This window comes from Dromaius novaehollandiae, chromosome 1 (genome assembly GCF_036370855.1).
Source record: "Dromaius novaehollandiae isolate bDroNov1 chromosome 1, bDroNov1.hap1, whole genome shotgun sequence".
NCBI classification, from domain to species: Eukaryota; Metazoa; Chordata; class Aves; order Casuariiformes; family Dromaiidae; genus Dromaius; species Dromaius novaehollandiae.
The window spans coordinates 217,352,947-217,374,897 of NC_088098.1; the positions used below are offsets into that span (position 1 = coordinate 217,352,947).

Sequence of the window (21,951 nt, forward strand, 5' to 3'; positions counted from 1 at the left end):
TCAGACACTGACACCAAGGCGGCTGTGGAAGCCCCTTCAGCAGAGGACTGTAGGAAGGGATGACACAAATGTCTATTAGGAGTGGCTTAGGTAATCTGGATCCTGCCCGAGTGTAGGGGAGCAGACTGCCTGGGTCCCTTCCAAAAGCACCTGAAGGATCGTATTTAGCAAGCAGACATTTATTTCCCCATCCCTGGCTATCTTCATCTAGTAGTTTAAAATTCTTGAAGTTCCCTGAAGTTCTCTACAATCTGTGACAGTAACATCAGGATTGATGGCAAAAATCTATCAATGTGTGTTTGTATTGGAGACATGAAATCGTATCTTGGGCCTTCTGAAAGTCGGAGAAGACGCAATCGATTTCTCATCTGCTTGTCCCTTCAGAAGATTTTTCTCCTTTTTCTTGACACAGAATTCATAGGGTAGCCCATCTTCCTCAAAAATATGAGTGCGCTTGATTTTCTTAGGAGTCAGGCTGAGGAACTCACCACGAAGGTGGTACGTGCGTCTCTGTTTGTCCTGGGAGCTGAATCCTCCTGTACATATCCACAGGTTCCAGGCGGATGCTCTCCCTCACTCCCAGCCTCCCATCTGCTGCACATATTTATCTTCCAAGACTTTCACTGTGCAACTGTCTTAATATATGAACCTTCACTTCTTAGCAAAGTATTGCAGCCAATATTTTAATTCAAAATTTGGTTCGACCAGCTGCCTTGTTCAGATCACTTAAAAAATTCAGCTTTCTTATCACATGGCATTCTGTTATTTCAGAGTTGGAGTCTTCAAATACTCATAAAAACGAGCTGAAAAAGAGGTTTGCCATCTGCAGCTAAAACAACCTGCCATGATCACAGATTTGTTGAGGTTGGAAGGGACCTCTGGAGAGCTTCTGGTCCAACCCCCTGTTCAAAGCAGGGTCAACTACAGCAGGTTGCCCAGGACCATGTCCAGTTTGGTTTTGAATATCTCCAAAGACAGAGACTCCACAACCACTCTGGGCAACCTGTTCCAGTGCTTGACCACCCCAGATGTTTATACACATGGATAAGGTCCCCCATGCGCCTTCTCTTCTCCAGGTGAACATGCCCAGCTCTCTCAGCCTCTCTTCATAGCAGAGACGCTACATGTCCCTCATCATTTTAGTAGGCCTCTGCTGGACTCGCTCCAGTATGTTCATGTCTCTCTTGTACTGGGGAGCCCAGCACCGGACAGGATATTGCAGAAGAGGTCTCACCAGTGCTGAGTATGATGGTAGAGTAGGATTCAGGTGCCTAAACACTAGCATTTAGGGGTGCCTTTCCAGATGCTATAGGGTGTCCACGGGATCTCCATAGGGCTGGCAGATAGGACAGAGGACTAATGGGAGACCCACACCCTTCCAGACTGGCAGCTGGAGACCAGGCTGAATATAGGGCAGCTTGAAGGACACTAGATGTCCAAAGTGAATGATAAAAACCTAGACCTGAAACAAATATTAGTCAATCAAATTAAGCTGAAAGAATTAAGCTATATAAAGAGACAGCATCTTTCATGTAAAAAAAAACCCTAGTATTTTTCTAAATGAATTCTGCAGGTTTTAAGCTATTTAACTAAGTCCATAAGCTTATTGAGTATTTGATAACAAAATCAAAGAATCATTGAGGTTGGAAGGGACCTCTGGAGATCATCTAGTCCAACCCCACCCACCATTCAAAGCACGGTCAACTAGAGCAGGTTGCTCTGGACTGTATCCAGTTGGGTTTTGAGTATCTCCAAAGACAGAGACTCCACAACCTCTCTGGGCAACCTGTTCCACTGTTCCATCCTTACGTTAAATTTTTTTTCTTATGTTTCAATGGAGCTTCCTGTATTTCAGTTTGTGCCCGTTGCCCCTTGTTCTGTCACTAGATACCACTGAGAACAGTATGACTCCATCTTCTTCACATCCATCCATCAGATATTTACCCATATTGATAAGGTCCCCTTGTACCTTCACCAGTGTGTCAATGTGGATGTTATGAGAGGCAGTGTGAGGACACGATGAGTAACAAGAAACATTTCTATAAGTACATCGGCAGCAAAAGGAAAGCTAGGGAAAATATGGGACGGCTGCTGAGCAGGGCAAGGGACCTGGTGGCAAAGGACATGGAAAAGGCCGAGGTATTCAATGCCTTATTCGCTTTGGTCTTTACTTGCAAGACCGGCCCTCAGGAATCCCAGGCCCCTGCGACCAGAGGGGAAGCATGGAGCAAGGCAGACTTGCCGGTGGTGGAGGAGGATGAGGTTAGGGAACATTTAAACAAACTGGACATACACAAGTCCATGGGACCTGACTGAATGCACCCACGAGCGCTGAGGAAGCTGGCCAACGTCATTGTGAGGCCACTCTTATCTTTGAGAAAGCCATGGTGACTGGGAGAGGTTCCTGAGGACGGGAAAGAGCAAGTATCACTGCTATCTTCAAGAAGGGCAAGAAGGAGGATTTGGGGAACTACAGGCTGGTCAGCCTCACCCCAGTCCCTGGGAAAGTGACGCAACAAATCCTCCTGGAACAATCCTCCTTGGATACTATTTCCAAACACACGAAGGACAGGAAGGTGACTGGGAGCAGTCAGCATGGATTTATGAAGGGGAAATTGTACCTGACCAACCTGACAACCTTCTATGACGAGCTGACTGCCACGGCGTATGAGCTGAGAGCAGTGGGTGGTGTTTATCTCGACTTCAGTAAGGTTTTCAACGCTGTCTCCCCAACATCCTCACTGACCAACTGATGAAGTAGGAACTAGATCAGTGGACAGTGAGTTGCACTGAAAAGTGGCTGAACCGCTGGACTCCAAGGGTTGTGATCAGCAGCATGAAGTCTGACTGGAGACTGGTCACTAATGGTGTATCCCAGGGGTTGATACTGGGGCCAGTATGACTCAGACATGGGACAGAGTACACCCTCAGCAAGTCTGCAGATGATACAAAACTGGAAGGATGGGCTGATACATCAGATCGTTGTGCTGCTATTCAGAGGGATCTTGATGGGCTGGAGAAATGGGCAAACAGGGACCTCATGAAGTTCAACAAAGGGAGACGCCAAGCCCTTTCCCTGGGGAGGAATAACCCCAGACACCAGGACAGGCTGGTAGTCAACCACCTGGAAGGCAGCTTGGCAGAATATGCCCTGGGGGTTCTGCTGGACAACTTGACCACAAGCCAGCAAGGTGCCCGTGTGGCCAAGAAGGCCAGTGGTGTCCTGGGTGCATTAGGCAGAGCGTTGCCAGCAGGTCGAGGGAGGTGATCCTGCCCCTGTGCTCAGCCCTGGTGAGGCCACACCTGGAGTGCTGGGTCCTGTTCTGGGCTCCCCAGTACAAGAGAGACCTGGAGCTACTGGAGAGAGTCCAGTGGAGGGCTGCTAAGGTGATGGAGGGACTGCAGCATCTCTCCTGTGAGGAAAGGCTGCGAGAGCTGGGCCTGTTCAGCCCAGAGAAGAGAAGGCTCAGCGGGGATCTTCTCAATGTGTATAGGTATCTGAAGGGAGGGTGTCAAGAGGATGGGGCCAGAGTCTTTTCAGTGGTGCCCAGCAACAGGACAAGAGGCAATGGGCACAAACTGAAACACAGGCAGGTCTGTCTGAAGATGAGGAAGACCACCTTTACTGTGAGGGTGACTGAGGACTGGAACACGTTGCCCAGACAGGTTGTAAAGTCTCCTTCTCTGGAGATATTCAAACCCACCTGGATGTGATCCTGTGCAATGTGCTCTAGGTGACCCTGCTTGAACAGGAGGATTGGACTAGATGATCTCCAGAGGTTCCTTCCAACCTCAACCCTTCTGTGGTTCTGTGATCTGTCATGAGGAGAGGCTGAGCAAACTGGAAATGGTCAGCCTGGAGAAAAGGCTCACAGCGGTACCTTGGCAATGTGTATAGATATCTGGGGTGGTCAAGCGCTGGAACAGCTTCCCCAGAGTGGTTGTGGAGTCTCTGTCTTTGGAGATATTCAGAACCCAACTGGACAACCTGCAGTAGTTGACCCTGCTTTGAACAGGGGGGTTGGACCAGACAGTCTCCAGAGGTCTCTTCCAACCTCAGTGATTTTGTGATTCTATGAAAAGCCTTGCTGAAGTCAAGATTAAACCATATCCATGGTCCCTCTGCATGGGTTAAATTAACATTTGCAGTGGACCAACTGGCTTTGATTTCCATACCAGTAGCCTGACTTACGATATAAGTGGTCAGTTACCTTCACAACTCCTGCCTTGCGCAGGCGTGAAGGACTACCAGCACTCGGGTGATCACCACGTGCCTTGCTGCAAAACGAACACGTTCCAGACAACTCAAGAGAAGCGGAGGATTAAACCTGCTCTGTTAAAACCAGCATACGGTACGGCATACGTGTTCCTGCAGGGAGCACAGCCCCCTGCGCCAGCTGTGGAGGAACCACCGCCAGCTGTTTGTCCCGGCTTCCTTCCGGACCGCGACGCTGTTCCTCGGTCCAGCGAATCGCTCCGCGCGAGGGCTTCCCAATCTGCTCGGAGCAAAGGTCGGCGGCGCAGTTCAAACCACCGATTTGAGCCATTTAAGCTCATCCTGCCAATTTTTCCTGCAGCCAGTCAGAGGGTGCTGACACACGCGCGAGCCCGGACCGCGCTCAGCAAGGACAGCGAGGGCAGCGGCTGCTCTCCCGGCACGGAGCTTCCCCCAGCGCCGCCGCGGCAGAAACACTCCGCAGACGCGGTGTGGGCGGTGGTTTCTGCCAGCGTAGCTACACCGTTTCTGCAGACAACAGCGTAACCCCCCGGTATCCAGCCTGTCCCCCGCCGGTAAGGAGGACACCACCGGTTCAGATGATTTATTTTAAACGACATATTGGTTGTATGTACGGACTGGTTCTTTGCTCAGCCGGTCAGGCCTGAGCCCCGGCACGCTCGTTACAGGTAATCGCAGGCCCCAGCTCTGAGCCAAGCCCCATGGAAGGGGACGGGAGTCCAATCCCGAGGGCGGGGGACCAGCAGGGCCAGGGCTGAGCCCCAGCATGTTCAGTGCATGGAGCCACTGCTAATCCTGGGTGGAAGCCCGCCGTCCCCCCACTCTGCGGGGCCAGGCCCTGCGCCTCCCAAGCAGCCACAGCAACCTCACTCGGCCCAAGGGTGCAGGGCTGAGCCCCTGCGAACTCGGTGCAGCTCCTGCCCAACAGCATGGGGCTGAGCCCCCGCAAACTCGGCGCACCTCCTGCCCAACAGCACAGAGCTGAGCCCCAGCAAACTCGGCGCACCTCCTGCCCAACAGCACGGAGCTGAGCCCCAGCAAACTCGGCGCACCTCCCGCCCAACAGCACAGAGCTGAGCCCCCGCAAACTCAATGCAGCTCCTGCCCAATAGCATGAGACTGAGCCCCTGCAAACTCAGCGCACCTCCTACGTGACAGCACGGAGCTGAGCCCCCGCAAACTCAGCACACCTCCTGCCAACATCCCCCCCCGCGGGGCTGAGCCCCAGCAAACTCAGTGCAGCTCCTGCCCAATAGCATGAGACTGAGCCCCTGCAAACTCAGTGCAGCCCCTGCCCAACAGCATGGGGCTGAGTCCCTGCAAACTCAGTGCAGCCCCTGCCCAACAGCATGGGGCTGAGTCCCTGCAAACTCAGTGCAGCCCCTGCCCAACAGCATGGGGCTGAGTCCCTGCAAACTCAGTGCAGCCCCTGCCCAACAGCATGGGGCTGAGCCCCTGCAAACTCAGTGCAGCTCCTGCCCAACAGCATGGGGCTGAGCCCCTGCAAACTCAGCGCACCTCCTGTCCAACAGCAAGGAGCTGAGCCCCCGCAAACTCAGCGCACCTCCCACCCAACAGCGTGGGGCTGAGCCCCTGCAAACTCAGCGCACCTCCTGCCCAACGGCATGGGGCTGAGTCCCTGCAAACTCAGTGCAGCCCCTGCCCAACAGCATGGGGCTGAGCCCCCGCAAACTCAGTGCAGATCCTGCCCAAAATATGGGGCTGAACCCTCGCAAACTCAGTGCAGCTCCTGCCCAACAGCATGGGGCTGAGCCCCTGCAAACTCAGCACAGGTCCTGCCCCCCCCCGGGAGGACTGAGCCCCCGCAAACTCAGCGCACGTCCTTCCCCCCCCCCCCCCCCCAGGCTGGGCTGAGCCCCTGCAAACTCAGCGCACCTCCCGCGCCGGCCCCGCCCCCCTCGGGGCTGAGCCCCCACGCGCTCGGCGGCCCCGCCCCTCCCCTCCCGGCCCCGCCCCCTCGGGGCTGAGCTCCCTCCCCCGCCGGCCCCGCCCCCGCGGGGCTGAGCCCCCGCGCGCTCGGCGCCCCCGCCCCTCCCCTCCCCTCCCCCGCCGGCCCCGCCCCCTCGGGGCTGCGCCCCCGCGCGCTCGGCGCCCCCCCGCCCCTCGCGCCGCCGCAGGCGGTTGGTACTGGCGGGAGGGGGAGGGGCAGGTGCCCGCCGCCGCCGCCGCCGCCGCCGCCGCCGCCGCCGCCGCCGCCGCCGCCGCCGCCGCCGCCGCCGCCGCCGCCGCCGCCGCCGCACCTTGGTCCGGCGGCCGCTGCTCCCCGCCTCCTCCGGCGGCCGTCGTCGCGGCGGGCTCGGCGCGGGCCTGCTGGCGGCGGGCCCAGGTGGAGAGGCGGCTGCGGCAGAGCGGGCAGCAGAGGCCCGGGCCCTGCAGGCACCGCTGGAAGCAAGCGAGGCAGAGCGAGTGGCGGCAGGGCGGCGTCACCGCCTCCACCAGCGCCTGGCGGCACACCGGGCACTCCGCCACCGCCAGCACCACCTCGTCGTCCTCCTCCGCCGCCGCCCCGGCCCGCCCCCGCCGCCGCCGCCCCCGCCGCGCCGACACCGCGGCCCGGCTGCCGGGGCCCGCCGCCGCCATCTTCTCACACTTTGAAGGGACAGAGCGCTGGGGCGCGCGGCCCCGCCCGCCTCATGCATAATTCATGAGGGCGGCACGCCCCCTCCCCCCGCGCTGCATATTCACGAGGCGCCACGCCCCCTCCGCGGGGAGGCCCCGCCTCCTCATTGAATATTCATGAGGCAGCCGCCGTCCCGCTATATAAGGACGGGGGCGCCGCAGCGCCTCGTCAGTGGCCTGGGGGCCTTTGCGGCGGTTGGGTGTGCGCGACGGGGGCTCCCTCACAGCGTCCCCTCGGCGCGGAGCTGACAGGATCGAGGCCTCTCATGGCTGCCAGGGGCCCCTCAGCCCCATCCGCCGGGGCTCGGCCTTGCTGGCCGCCATCCCCTTGGTCCCACCAGCCTGAGTCCCATGGAGTCACTCCACATCCACCTGGTTTCTCAGGGGGGTTGAGGTCCTTCTGCTGGTGCTGGGACGCTCGGCTGTCCCCACCATCATGCCGCAGCCCCCCAGCCCCTTCCAGCCTCTCGCTTCCCCTTCTGAAGCAGCCCAGGCTTTGAAAAGACACCACAAAATCCCCATTATGAACCTTTCTTGATTTGATTTGCTGTATTTTCACAGCTTTTTCTCTGCATCCGCGGCACACGCTCCCTCCTGACCTCCGCGCAGCCCGGCTCGAGCTCCCGCTCGGCTCTCCGGCCATCCATAAACATGCGGCGGCTTCACAAATGAGATTAGCAGGTTATAAACTTTCCGCTGCGTTAACTGGCGGAGTGCAGAGGCCGACACCACACAAATCCCCTGGTTTAACCCTTTCTGGCACCCACTCATAGATACTCAGTTAGTATTTTTCTCCTGTGCCCGCAACGCTCGGTTCCACAGGCCGGAGAGTTTGGAGGAACCCAAATCCCAAACTTGCAGCTCCCGCCAACCCCTTCCAGCATGCGGTGACCCCACACCCACGTCCCCAAAATTTCAGGCCTTTCCCAACCCATCGTCATCCGTCGCTGCTTGAAACAGGGACTCAAAATTTGTCTTGACCCTTCCCTTCCTCTAAATGGGCTGGTGGAGCAGATCCTCCGCTTGCCCGATTTAGAGATGAATTCCTGGGGCTGAGGGGCAGAGAGGTTTAGGAGATAACATCATTTAAACAGCGTGTTTCCAAGTACAACTTGTGAAGCCCTCTTCCCGGTGGATTCTCTAGTGTCTAGTAGTATGGTTGGGCTCCACCTTTTCAGTGCCCCAGCACAGGGCATTAATTTGCGTTGCTTTTCTATACTCAGCTCCTATTCGTGCGAGACGTTTTGATGTCTAATATCTTTGAGATTTCTATGTTTCTGTCAATTTGGTTGAAAGGGCCAGCTGGTTAAAAAGTGATTAGACCAACACACAAACACAGCAAGGCCTTCCTAGCTCAAGCTTAGGAAACTGGGCTAAAAATCATATAAAGTTGCATTCATGGCAGGGACTGCACTGTTCTACCTCGTTTGCTGTCGATGTTTGAATGTTTAGTGACGCAGTGTCCGTCATTTTCATTAATAATGTTTAACAAATACTCCTCAGGGGCTTAATATGAGGAATAGTCATTGCTGAAGGAAGACCGACAGCATTTGGCCTACAGCATTAAGCGCTTAGCAGACAAGGAGGAGAGCTTCAAAGCTTGTGGAGCAGGCTGACAATTTAACGAACAGCTTTTACGGAGCGGGAAAGGCTTTGAACCACCTTCCTCCCAAGAGCTGCCACATCCTATGGGGGAGCCTTGAAGGAAGAGATGCAAAATCACATTTAATCATCCTGGGGGTTTTTTTTTTGGGGGGGGGGGAAGGGAGGATGTGGTAAAGGGGTTGCAAAACAGACCTGGCTTAGAGGTGATGTGCACCCAGAGCACAGGCAGTGCTGTCTGCTCACGGACTGCGCTCCACGTGCCAACAGGGAAAAGGGAGCAGGGAATAGCCAGGCAAATGGGCTTTGAAAATAAGCAAGTGGGGACCAGACAGCAAGGCATGGGCATGGGCAGAGCACGCTGGCTGCCATCGGGGATGAGATCTGTGTGCAGAGGCGAACACAGCTCCATCCCTGCCTTAGGAGCAGGTTCCTGGGATCTGTTTTGTCCCTTCTCCTGTGCCGCCTCCGGGCAGGTTTTGCAGAGGGACATGCTCCCAGGAGGGAAGGCTAAGGAGGCGAGCTGTGCAGTCCAGATGTGAGTGCCTTGCTCGGGAATTGGGGGAACGTGAGCCTCCCTGGCACGTTGCTGGACTTGTGGCAGCGACGAACTGAGCTAACCAGCTGATTGAAGACAAATGCTACACGGAGTTTCAGATCCATGTGATACGGTGCACCAGCATTGCCCAAGGGAACGCAGAACCCATGGAAAATTGGGCTGGCGAGGTCCCCAAGAGATTCTCCAGCCATTCCCCTTTCCTGCAGCAGGATCAGCTCTGGCTGAGTCACTGCTGAGCAATGCTTGTTCATCCTGTTCTCAAAAACCTCCGGTGCTGGCAACCCACCTGCCCCCCGGGCAACTGGCTGAGTCTATCCCTATCATCTGAAAGATTTTTCCCTTGTTAGGCATGAATCTCCCATAGTGCTCATCCCAACGTCCCTGCTGGCCACGCTAATCCACATCCCTTCCTCCTGCCTTAGGCCATTAATGGAGAAATCTAGCCTAGGAGCTACCTTAGTGCGACGGCTCCCTGAATCGAGGTGTCTGGGTCAGGGGGTGAGTCAGATCCCAGGGAAGAGGCTTGTGCTGGGCACGGCCCTAAGGGATGAGGCTGGAGATGAGCTTGGGAGGTTGGCCCTGGCTCGTCCGGATGTTATGTGAGGTGTGGGAGCAAACAGCAGCCAGCACGGGTGGGAGGCCTGGCCATCTTGCTGCCGCTGTTCTGCTTTCCGAGTTACTCCACGCACTGGATCAGGAAGGCCTCTCCCTGCTTAAGCTGGTCCTGTACCCCCGCCTCTATATTTGTACAGGACCAAGCACTTGGTAATAGGTCCATGAATAATAGCTAAATTTATCCCTGCTTGCAGGCTGAACACGTACGGAGTCATGCACAGCTCCATCCTCTCCATAAATCAGCGGTGGAAGAAGGCTTGGGTTTCTTGGGCAACCCCTGTTGCTGGGGTTTGGGTCGTTGATCTGCTTCAGGGAGGGTCAGTCCAACAAAAATATCCTGAAGTTTCCAAAGGGCGATTCATCAGTTTGAAGATCCTGGGGGATGAGCAGGCAGGGAAGGAAGAAGCAGATAAACCGTCTCTGTCACATTCCCCTGAAATGTCTCATGGTGTGAGTTTGTCCTTTCCCGCACCAGCTGCGGGGGCACTGGCGATGGTGTGTCAGGACTCACAGAAGGATATTTGGGTAGAAGAGGCTGTTTCTCCTACCGCTAGGACTAGAGGAGAGGGACATGGATCAATTTGGTATTTGTCAATCACTGGTCACAGGGGTGACTGTCATGCAGGGACTTTCAGAGGCTTCAGAAGGCCATTGTGGCGGGGCAGAGGGTTAGGATGGGATGTGCCTACGGAGGTCGAAAGCCAACCATCAGCCCTTCATCCTCTGGGCTTGCAAACAGGCAGCATCGGTTGCTCCTGCTGCCGGGCGAGAACATCAAGCCCTAGCGCGAGCAGGCTGTGTCCCTGTGTCCCCTACCTAATGGTGCAAAGTGTACGATGGGGCCTGCTGAGAGGCTGGAGATCAGCAAACCCTTCTGCAGAATGTGAAATCTGTGGTCCCTTTCCGCAACCCGCCAGCCCATGGGAGCGTTGTCGGGACAACTCCTTGGGGAGGTGTTTTTTCTTGCAAAGCTGTGTGCTGAGCAGGACAGAGCACAACGAAGCAGTGCCTTGGATTTAGACATACTGCCCTCCAAGGCCTAGCAGCCCTTGTTAGCAAGCAATGAGAAACGTGTTTAAGGGAATTTTCTCCCGGTTCAGACAGGCAGGAGTGCTGCGTTGATTTTTAGCTAACGCATGTGCACAAAGTGCTTGTGCTGGAGGGGTCTCGGGTCTCAGAGGCGCTTCCCCGTTGTGGCTTTGGTGTGTTAGTCTATTAGGTGGTGCATTGGGAAGCAGTTTGTGGCCCGAGGTGGCACATGGTGTCGGTGTCCTCTTCACCATCAAAACTAAACATCTATCACCTACTGCCTTCGGTCAGAGGGCTGGACACAGCGATCCAGATTGCTCCTACTCTTCGGTCCAAGGTAAGATCAGCTGGTTGTACATCATCACTGACAGATACGTGCTAAGCGTCTTCTCAAAGATCTCCAGCCATGGGTGCCCTGAAGCCTTCCCAGGCAATCGGTCCCAATCCTGTAGTATTTCACTCTTTGACCTGAATTCCTCTAACTGAAATTTAAGTCTGTGATTTGCCCAGTGCACCAAGGATGTCTTCCCCTACCTACCATCCCATCTGAACAAGTACCCGTCTCTCTTGCCCATCTCTGTTATATATAAATAGCATTTAAATAGCTAAGGTGGCACTTGCCTAGCTGAGCTGACTCTGGCAAAGCGATGTCCCAGCCTGTCTCTGTCAAATGCAGGAAAATGATACAATTATGTCTAAAAGCACTTTCAGCAATGAACGCAATTGCAAAGTCTTTTATTCTTGCCAAGGATTGAATATTCATGATGGTCACAGAGCTGTAGTGACTATGAGATGAGAAAACAGGCCACCCCTGTTTTCTCGTAATGCGGGCAAATCAAATAAAGCCAAGGGCACATAGGGGAACCGTAGCCTTAAGCAGTGTCCGGGGGGTTCTCCTAGTGCAATTCAGCTCCGAGCAAACACAGTCCTTCCCAAAGGACCATGATGAGGAGACCACCTGTGATCAGGAGAGACCTGCAGCCTCTTGCAGCTGCTGATCTTCTCTGCTCACCTCTTGGGTCCTGTTCTGGCAAGGGGAGGATTGGTTGGGGAAATCAGTGTTTGTGGCCTCCCAGGAGGTGCAGGGAGGGTATCTCAGTGGCAGTGGGGTTAGAGATGGGTCCTGAGGTGGGATCTTATCCCCCACAAGGTCAGCAAAGCAAGCAGGGAGGAAACCTCTGTTGCTAACGCAGGTCAGAAGACTAATTCATCTTGCAGAGCTGCCCTAGCAAAAAGGGCACCTCACTTCATGCCTGCTTTGATCCCCGCAGTTGCTGCCCTCTGATCTCGGTGCCATCCAGCTTGGCTGTTGCAGCCACCACCCCCAGGACACTGTTTTCCACCAGGTGCATCCTTGGGTCTGCAAAAACCTCTTTCTTAGCCTCCAGCTTGGCCAGGGTGGCTTTATGTTTTTTTTTTCTGGGAAGTCCATCGAGTGCATAGAGTTTGTGCATGACTTTATTTTGCCATACGGAGCTCCTGCCCTTTTTCATATTGCCTGAAACACAAATTTCAGTAGCGCTGGGGTTGGCTGTTACCCTAATGGAAATTGCCCTTCGGGCTCTAACAGGCTCACAGATTTCTGCATTCAGGAGCTTGAATTGTTTGGAAGAAATGACAGCTTTTTTTCATTTTTAAGCATATCTGAGATTCTAAATCGCCTTAAGAGGAATTTGCTGTCTCCTTTAGCAGAGGATCTCCATATGCACCATCCCTCATGTGGTCAGTGCGACTCCTTTAAGACCATCGCTTTCTGCTTGGGTCACTGGTGAATAATATCATACCTGCACCCCGGATTATCTAAGTGCAGGGAAGATGAATCAGAGCAAATCCAAGGATGCAGAGTCTTTGCACTGGTTGCTATGGAAATCCCTTGTGCTTCTCTCTTCTGCTTCTTTTCATCTATTTATTGGGGCCCTAAAACAATCTGTCTTTTCACTGCATTTTAATTTAAGTGTCCTGTAATTGAGAGCCAGCATAATCAAGCTAGATTTGTGGAACGAAGACACACAGATGAAGGAAATGGCACTCACCGCCTCGCCGCATTTATTATCTCTGTGGCTGCCAGCTAGGGCCAGCGTTATCGCTGCAATCCCGTCCCTCTCCGATAAAGACACCCAGCTAACCCGGACGTTGGGTGCGTGGCGGAGAAAATGTGGCTGCAGAGATGCAGATGACACCCTCCATCTTTGGGCCTGCCTGGAAAACCCACTGTTGGAGGGAGGAGGAGGAGATTTGTGCCCCAGAAAGAGCTCCTGAACGTGGCTGGGGGCTGCAGGAGGTAGCACTGGTTTTGCCACGCGGGGTTTCCGAAGGGGGCTGGGGGGAGACACCTGGGTCCTCTATTAAGCCGTAATGACAACACGAAGGTGTTTTGGTGCTGGGACTGGTCTTGGTCCAGACACCAGGCTGGCTCTTCCCAGCAGCTGTCCCGTAGATGTAGCTGCTAGACAGAGGCAGACGGGCGCCTTGTCCCCACGGATGCCGGCAGGTCCCATGGAGCCGCCCTGTCCCCACGGATGCCGGCGCGTCCCATGGAGCCGCCCTGTCCCCCGGCAGCCGGCTGGCCTTGGAGCTGGGACGCTGGGGCACGGGGAGCCCTCGGGGAGGGAGGTCGGAGCCTCTCCCTGGCTTTTGTCACTCTGAATGGAGCCACCAGGACCTCAGTGCTACGCACCAGGCTGACCCTCCTCTTCCTTCCTTCTGATTCACTTTCTGCTCATCATAAATAGCTTTTTCCAGCTCCAGGGGCAAGTTAGTAACGGTGGGACCTTGCTCACTGCAAACATGGGAAGAGGAGACAGACCCTGTTCCCCACCTGAGCCACTCACGAGAAAACCATCATGCAGAGCTTTAGCTCTCAGCAGAGGTCCTAGCAAGAGAGGGTGGGATTTGGGAAGGGATCTCCCCCGTATATTCTCCCACGTTATTCCTGCACATCCTGCCTGGCCTCAGCAGGACGTTGTTACCACGGCTCCACGTTCTTCTGACCCAAAGTCAGCGATTCAGGCTGTGTGGAGCCCGGTGCCGGCCTGCAGAGGGTATCCTAAGCCTGTGCAAGGCTCTAGCCTTGCTTCCCAAACCGAAAGCTCTGCCTTGCCCAAGCTGCTGGAGGACTTTTCTCTGCTTCTCACCTCTCCTGAGGAGCTGGTGGGATTCTGCTGCTGCCCTGCTGCTTCGTGGCCCTCCCGGCAAGGATGCCAGTGCCCTGGGGTCACACAGCCCCATTCCCCGTCCTCTCCAGATCACTGGTTCCCTCTGATTCTAGGCTACGTACCACGCGTTGGTGCTGGTACTTAAAAGATGGTAAAATTACAGGATTTCCCATTCCAGGGAAATGTCTGTGTCGTTCCATTGGTAAATTCTCTTTTTCAGCCTCATCAGTTAGTGGCTGCCTTAAACCCCAAAACGTGCAGATTTAGAGGCCCTAAAAAATCCTCTGACACTTCAACTCATGCAAAAAAATACCTTTACTTGCAAGCGGTTCGGGCTGTTTGCACGGAGAACAGACATTCCCAAAGGCTGGAATGTGCTGCTGCAGGGTTCGGCCGGATCCTGCTGCAGTTCCACGGAGCCCCTGGGAACACGCTTTGCCTTAAAGGTACTGTGACAAATGACGTTCCCTACAGAGATGTCCTCTGTAGATCACCCGTGCAGCTCGAGGGGTTGTGTGGGGACACGGGGAAGCACCCGACTGAGGCTGAGTTTCCCGCAGGTCCTTTGGGCCGAGCGGTTTCTGGGATTGCTCCGTGGGGAACGCTCTGCTTGAATGTCCCCTTCCGTCCAGCATCCCAAGCACAGCTGCCTTCAGGAGACCTGCAGGAGCCTGCTGAGCTCCTGCCGGTGTTAATCACTCATCAGGATGCTGCGTGAGATGACATCTGTACCAGACTTGGGCCAGAGGCAGCTTCCCCGAGCTGCTGCTGATCCATGCTGATTGCTCGGAGACGAGGTGTTTCCCTGCAGCTTCAGGAGAAGTCCACCGCTGATGTATGGCCTCTTCGCTTGGAGAGACCTACCTTCTGCAGTCACGTTGCTGTCGGGAGAGCTGAACCAAAGCCAGGGCCTAGCTAGGAGTGGCACAAGAGACTGGCTGCAGAGATGGCTGCAAGGAGCCCGCCGAGGTGTTCAAGGGTTGCACCGGGAGTCACGGGAAGGAGGTGGCTTCTTTCCCGTGGTTCCCCATGAATTACAGCGTTGCTCCACCTCTGTTTTAGTGCAGCACAGGTATTAGCCGCTTTCCAAGGGTCTGAGGTGAAACCCAACCCTCTGCAGGTTGGTGGATGCACTGGGATGGAGGGCTCAGGTGGATGCACTGGGATGGAGGAGCGTGAAGGAATAGATGTGCCATACGGGAAACTCACCTCCGTGCCAGGACAGCTCATGTGGGGTCCAGTCCAGCAGTGCCTGGGACAGGAGGGAACAGCATAAAGACAGGCCAAGGCCCAGCCCCAATGCTCCTCGCCAGCTCCTCTTCCCATCCGGGGGCTGCAGAGCCAGCTCTGATCCAGCAGTGAAAGCAGGTCCTACGGCATCGTGCAGGGAGGCAGGATTTACTCTGCTGCTTGGGGAAAAAAAGGTGTTTTTCCTCCTTATCCAACTCTCCATCTCTGTGTGGTGCCCAGGGAGGCCAGCGGGGAACGGAGCCACCCAAGACATCAGCCCCAATTAACCAAATGTCCCCGTACACCTCCTGATGCACCTCCAGGGAGGAGGGCTGTCGAGCAGGACGGGCCCGGAGCAGGAGCCTGCCCTTGCTGGGCTCTGCCGGCTGGTTTGAGCCATGGGGACGTGGTGGTGGGCGGTTGTAGGGTGCTGGGGAAGGAGAAAGGCGCTGTGTGTTAGCAACCCTGGCAATCCCACCCTGGCCCGTGCATGGGTGGAGGTGAGTGGGATAAAACCCACTGAAATGAGGTTGTGGGAAAGCAGACGGAGGGGACAAATCGGGGCCGTGCCTCCACCAGGCCCTGGGATGGGTGTTGGGACTCTGCAGCATGGCTCAGCCCCGGCTGCCAGCATCGACTGCGTGTTTTCTGCTCTTTGGGGACTTTGAAAATATGAATCACGCCTTCCTGGGAGCCAGAGCCAGGGGACGTAGCCCGAGCTTGTGTCTCGCGGTGGAAGTGGAATAAATGGGCTTTCGAATCCCCGGTCTGGGAGAGGAAACACCGTCTGGCCACGATGTTCCCAAGCTCCAACCTGTGCCCCACTAGCGTTGCGTGGCACCAAACCCCTCGCGGTGCAGAGGTCTCCTTTGCAATGCTGCCTCTTCAGAGCTGTTCTTTGGAAGATGTGGAAAACGTGGCTTCCCTGGGAGAGGGCTCCCCAGGGGGCTGAGCGGAGGGTGGGTGCTGTTTGTCTTCCTTTCCTCCCTTCTAGGTCACTCCATCATCCCCATGTCGCTCAGCGGTGGGGAGAGGGGAGTTTGGTGAAGTCCTAGCACAAATAAAATTTAGATTTTGCGCGGTTGAAACACACCCAGCTGAACTCAGCGCCAGGAGGTGGCGGAGAGACGACGTCCCCCAAACCCTGGGCAGGACCTGTGGATAGTGGGAACGTGCAGTCCACAGCTGTTTCACCAGATTAAAAAGCAGCTACTGCTGGAATGGCTTTAAACTGAGGTTTTCTTTACTGGAAAGATGTTCAATAGATACTCGCTGCCTTCGCCTGTGGTTGCTCTGGCATATTCAGTGCTGGTTATCTGCCCTTCTGAACAGACCTTGGGGAAACACGAGCTGGTGGGGATGGGATGCCACCTGGAAGTTCAAGGTCCCCTAGCAGGGGGGGTGGAAAGCCTGAGTTTGGCCTGGCTCGCGGGTGGGATTGCAGGAGGAGGACCACGGGAGGCCTGGGGGAGGTACCGTCCGGGGCTGGTTCCCTTCCCAATCAACAGAGGAAGTTTGTCCCTTCCAAGGAGGACATCATCCCATTTCATGCCCATCTTGCTCCTCCGTCCCTACGTGTCCCTGGGGTAGGAGTCGCTCCTGCTGCTCTGCAGCCCGATTTCTTCATTTTGAGCTGCAAAGATCCACGTTCTGCAGGTTTCCAGCGCAGTCGCCTGGAGCTGGCAGCGCTCACATGCGCATTTCTCCTGGCCCACACGCGCGTGTTGGATTAATCGCCAGCGATGCTGGGCTGCAAACTTCCAGGGAAAGGTACGTTGTGCAGCCAACTCCTCCAGCCTGCAGTCTGGCCAGCTCACGATCCTGCCATGAGGCTTGCATGGCAGGGGATATTATTGGAGCCCTCGCTGTTTATTCAGTAGTTTGTAGGAGAATCTCGGTTTTCATGCAAAAGGAGGAATCGTCTCGTCTTCTTGATTGCCCAGAAAGGCTTGACAACATGAAGCGAGTTTGACGTAAAAGCTCAGGAACCAGAAGGCAAATAAAAAGGACCCAAGCTTTATTATTTGCAAGCCAATCCCATGGTTTTTTGGAGCCTGATTCACGATCGCAGATGGATTGATGTTGGCAGCATCGAACTGTCAGCCAGATTCCTTTGCAGATTAAGATAAAGAGCCTCGTTTTTGCCAAGGGGTGAATGTATTCTTTATTAGACGTAACAGAGATGTAACACAGCACCTTGCTCCTGACAAGACCGGCCTTTATTTCCTGGGTCTGCCCATAGGACGTGGCTGAGCTTTCCCCAAAGTTTTAGCTCTGACGCAGGGCCAGGATCTGCAGCCCTGTTACTTTTGCAGTGGTGACAAAAAATAACTCCATTGACTTGGGCTCCGCGTCCCCATTTTTCTAAGCACTTTCGCAACTGCCTGCAAACCTACACTACAAATGGTCTTTTCAGGGCTGCCCTCGGCGAGGGAAGAGCCGGGAGGAGAAGGTGCCGGCTGCCGCTGGTGAGAGCCCACAAGAGCCTGCTCTTTCCCCAAAACCTTCTCATCTCCTTATCGAGGCCGAGTGTGACGGGGACAGTGAGATAGGGAAAAAATAGGGGTCCCCTGGCCGCAGCGGGGGACATCCCATCCCAGACCCACCCAGTTGCTGCGGGGCTGCTGCCCCGTCGCTCGGAGGACGGGAGGGCGACGTGAACGGTGCTGGCTATCGGGTCGCTCTGGTGCGACGGATGTTGTGATCCGCGAGGGATTTCACTGGCTTCCCGAAAAACTGGCTCTGTAGTTTGCCTCGAGCGTGTGTGGCCATTTTAGCCGTGAAATACAACAGCAACTGCTCTGCGTGAGGAGCCACCCGGCTCTGTTTCCAGCTCTGCGCACTTGGATGACCACGAATATCCCCGTACAGGAGACCCGAGTGGGGTCAGGACCCATCTGCATTTGCTCGTTGTGGTTCGACGGTTGCCACCTCCCTTCAGAAGGTTGTGCCTGGCCGTGCAGGTGCAGAAAGGTCTCCTGACTTCTTGCCGTCAGCAGGCTGAACAGAAAGTAGCAAAGCGGATGATTTAGCCCGTTATTAAAACAGGCTTCTTACTACAAAGCAGATTTCCCTTTCTCACACCCCTACGTGGCCAGGCTGGGCAGGATTCCCCCCCAGGCAGGGCTTTCGGGTCCCTCCCCGGCCAGGGGCGTGAGGAAGCAGAGGGAGAGGAGGGAAGGGGGGAGATCCCGCGGGGCAGAGATGGAGCCGTTTGCCCAGGAGGAGCCCAGGGCTCTGGTGAGGTCTGGGACCTCGGTCCGCAGCCTGCCCCGGGGGGGACGTGCACGTGGAGGTGTTCACGTTGTGCTGCCGTCTGTATTTCTTGTGCTACCGATGTGATTTGTACCAAGCACCTCTGGGAGTGCGAGGTGCGAAGCTGCAGCGGGAGAAATGGGGCAAAACCAACAAAATCTGGTCTCGGGGGTCCAAGGAAGCTGCAGGAGCTGCTCTCCGTGATGCACCTGCCAAAGGGGTTGGTGCCTGTGAAGACTGGAGGGAAGGGGCGGCCCGGGGTCACTTAAGATGGTCACTTAAGATGGCTTTATGCCATCTCATGGCGGGGTTCAGCGGGGAGAAGGAGGCCCGGCCCGCGGGCCCGGCGGCGCAGGGAGGCAGGGGTTAAGCGTGCCGCTGCCCGCACCCCCTCCCCGCTGCCTCCCGCCCTGCCTCCGCCCTGCCGCCGCCGAGGGCTCTGCTGAACCACCCCGAAAAAAAAAGTGGGAAAATAATAATAATAATAATAATAATAATAACCCCCCCGCGGATCGGCCCCGGGCCTCTCCCCCCCCGCCCCGCCGCCGCCTTTAAGACCAACAAACAAACTCCCCGGCTCTCCCTAAAGGAGGCGCCTTGGACCGGAGCGAGAGCAGCCCCGCCGGGCACCGGGACCGAGACACCCCCGGCACCGGGACCGAGACACCCCCGGCACCGGCACCGGGACCGAGACATCACCGGGAACGGGACCGAGACACCCCCGGCACCGGGACCGAGACATCACCGGGACCGGGACCGAGACACCCCCGGCACCGGGACCGAGACACCCCCGGCACCGGGACCGAGACATCCCCGGCACCGGGACCGGGACACCCCCGGCACCGGGACCGAGACATCACCGGGAACAGGACCGAGACATCCCCGGGACCGAGACATCCCCGGCACCGGGACCAAGAGATCCCCAGCACCGGGACCGAGACATCCCCGGGACCAGGACTGAGACATCCCCGGCACCGGGACCGAGAGATCCCCGGGACCAAGACATCCCCGGGACCGGGACTGAGACATCCCCGGGACCGGCACCAAGACACCCCCCGGGACCGGCACCAAGACACCCCCGGGACCGGGACTGCGACACCCCCGGCACCGGGACCGAGACATCCCCGGCACCGAGACATCCCTGGGGACCGGGACTGAGACATCCCTGGGACCAGGACTGAGACAACCCCAGGACCAGCACCGAGACACCCCCGGGACCGGCACCAAGACACCCCCGGGACCGGGACCAGGACCGAGACATCCCCGGCACCGGCACTGAGACATCTCCGGCACCGGGACCGAGACATCACCAGGACCGGCACCGAGACACCCCCGGGACCGGTACCAAGACATCCCCGGCACCGGGACCGAGACATCTCCGGGTCTGTGGCACCCCCGAGCACCGGGACTGCGACACCCCCGGCACTGGGACCGACACCACCCCGGGCACCGGCCCCGAGACCCCCGCGGGCGCCGGGAGCGAAGCCCCCCGGGCCCCGCTCGCCGGGCTGCGATGCTTCCCGGGACGGGCGCCCTCGCCTTCCTCCTCCGCTGCCTGCTGCTGCTCGTCGCCCCCGAGAGCCGAGCCCGGGCTCGTAAGTAGGCACCGGGGCCAGGGGTGTCCGGGGGGCTCGGTGCCCCCCAGCCCGTCCAGCCCCTCCGTGCCTCAGTTTCCCCATTGCCAGGCTCCCCAGAGCTCTGCAACGGGGCTGGGCCGGAGGGGACCCTCGGGGCGGGGGTCGCAGGGGAAGGGATGCAGGTGCCGGTCCCCCAGGCACCCCGCGCCCAGGACATCCCAGCACGGACAGCAAGCGGGACCCCCGTCCCTGCATCCCGCAGAGGTGGCTGTGCCCCCCTCCGCCTGCTGCCCCGGCTGCTCCGCAGGGATGTGCAGCGCCGAGCGCGCCGGTGACGGGACAGGGCCGCGGGGTTTCGGGAGCTGCAGGGGAAACACGGTTTGGCTTGGGCAAGGCTGTGATGAGGTTTCCAGCCTCTGCTCCCCAGCGCTGCGCGGGGACCCAGAGAGCAAATTCCCGGTGCGCTTGGCTTGTCTCCCTTCCTGGGACCCCTCAAAAGCCACCGAGCTGCTGCCCACGACACCCGTTCCTTGTGCGAGGGTGGCGGGTGCGATTCCCCGCTCATCCCGGGGAGCTGCGGTGACCCTGGTACCCACGGCTGGGGGAGGATGGGGACGTCTCCAGGAGGTGATCTGGACGTCAGGGAGGTGGCTGCTCTTCAGAGGTGCCTGCTGATGGTGGCAAAGCCTCCGAGATGGGCACAAGGCAGGACGGATCGGGGCCGCAGGGTTTTTTGCTTTGGGGGAGATGTGTTTTGGAGGTGGACGTAGCCTGGGAAGTGCTGGAGCCTATTTGCGAGGATATTAAGGGTGCCCTGGGCTTGGGGGCAGTGGGATGGGGGCAAGCTGGAGCCGGGAGGTCGGGGATTGCCCTCAGCTCCCCGTCGCTTTGGCTCAGCGCCGTGGTCCGGCAGACGGGCACCTTCCCCCTGCGCCCAGGGCTCGGGTGGGCGCCGGGCACCAAGCGGCCAAGGACCAGGGGGTCTTGGTGATGAGCAAACTATGGACTTTTCTCCATCGCTCACCTTGGGAACTCCCTGCGGCACGGTTTTCTTGCAGCTGAGGGCTTAGAAAGCATAAATACAAGAATAAATTGGTTACAAGCAGGCTCATCAACCGGGAGACCCACAGCGCTAAAAATAGGTGAGAAGTAGAAGCGCTCGGGCTTCAGGGCAAGCCAGAAGAGAATGACTTGCCCGTAGAAACAGGCTATTTTAGGGGATTTACACTCTCAGCTGAAAAAATATCAGAGGCACAGGTTACTGGGCCGAATGTGCTGCAGCTCGTCCACTATGAGTAATCGTTTCATGCAATGACATTTTGGCTGGAGGCATTTAAATGCCAGCATCTCCGGAGAGCACAGGGTAGAGCTTTTCCCCAGGAGCGGGGAAGTCGTCTTTTCGTTTTTAAACCCGGCTTCCCGAGAGACGGGGCTCGCGGGATCGCCTGCTCCGCCTGTGCCGCTCGGCAAGCTCGGTCCAACGCGATGAGGGACTCGGATGTCCAGGAGGGGAAGAACTGGCGTGGAAAGCAAATCCCACCGGTGGCCATGGTAAGAGAGGCGAGGGCTGCCCAGCTCGGTTTCGGCATCGCCTGGCACCCAGACCTCCTCGCTGTGCTGCGGGGATGCTCCGGGTGCGGGATGTCACTCTTGGGGCCGTTCGGATGCAACATGCCAAGGGACCGGCGTGTTTGAACTGATCCCTTTGCAGCTAAGTTGCACTTTAAGCCCTGCATAAATACCGGGCTGTCATAGGAGCGCCTGGACTTTCTGTGCCAGACGGTGCTTCTTGCTCTTTATTTCTGGCGGCTCTTAAAAGTCGCAAATGGGTTTGTGTAAACACAGCCCCCGCACGCCTTCGGGTCTTGCGGGTGCATTAGCTCCTGCCTAGCCGCGGGTCAAGGCTTTACCTGTAGCAGGGGATTCACTGGTGTCTCGTAGCATAGCTGAGCTCATGGTTTAGCCCGCGGTGATTTGAGGGTTTCTCTCTCCTCCATCCCGTTCTTTTGAACCTTAATGCACTTGCGTCTTGGTTGAGGTTGGACAGGGGAG

General features: G+C 57.1%; 1 protein-coding gene across 1 annotated transcript in view; it reads right to left on the bottom strand.

The window, feature by feature from the left end:
* The window catches only part of RNF169 (ring finger protein 169), a 30,258-nt gene extending 23,368 nt beyond the window's left edge, over positions 1 to 6,890 (bottom strand). Inside the window, exon 1 of the mRNA XM_064505245.1 lies at positions 6,499 to 6,890. Within this exon, the coding sequence (XP_064361315.1) occupies positions 6,499 to 6,838 (340 nt within the window). The 5' untranslated portion in view covers positions 6,839 to 6,890. The remainder of the gene's footprint in view (positions 1 to 6,498) is intronic.
* Between the last annotated feature and the right edge of the window lie 15,061 nt (positions 6,891 to 21,951).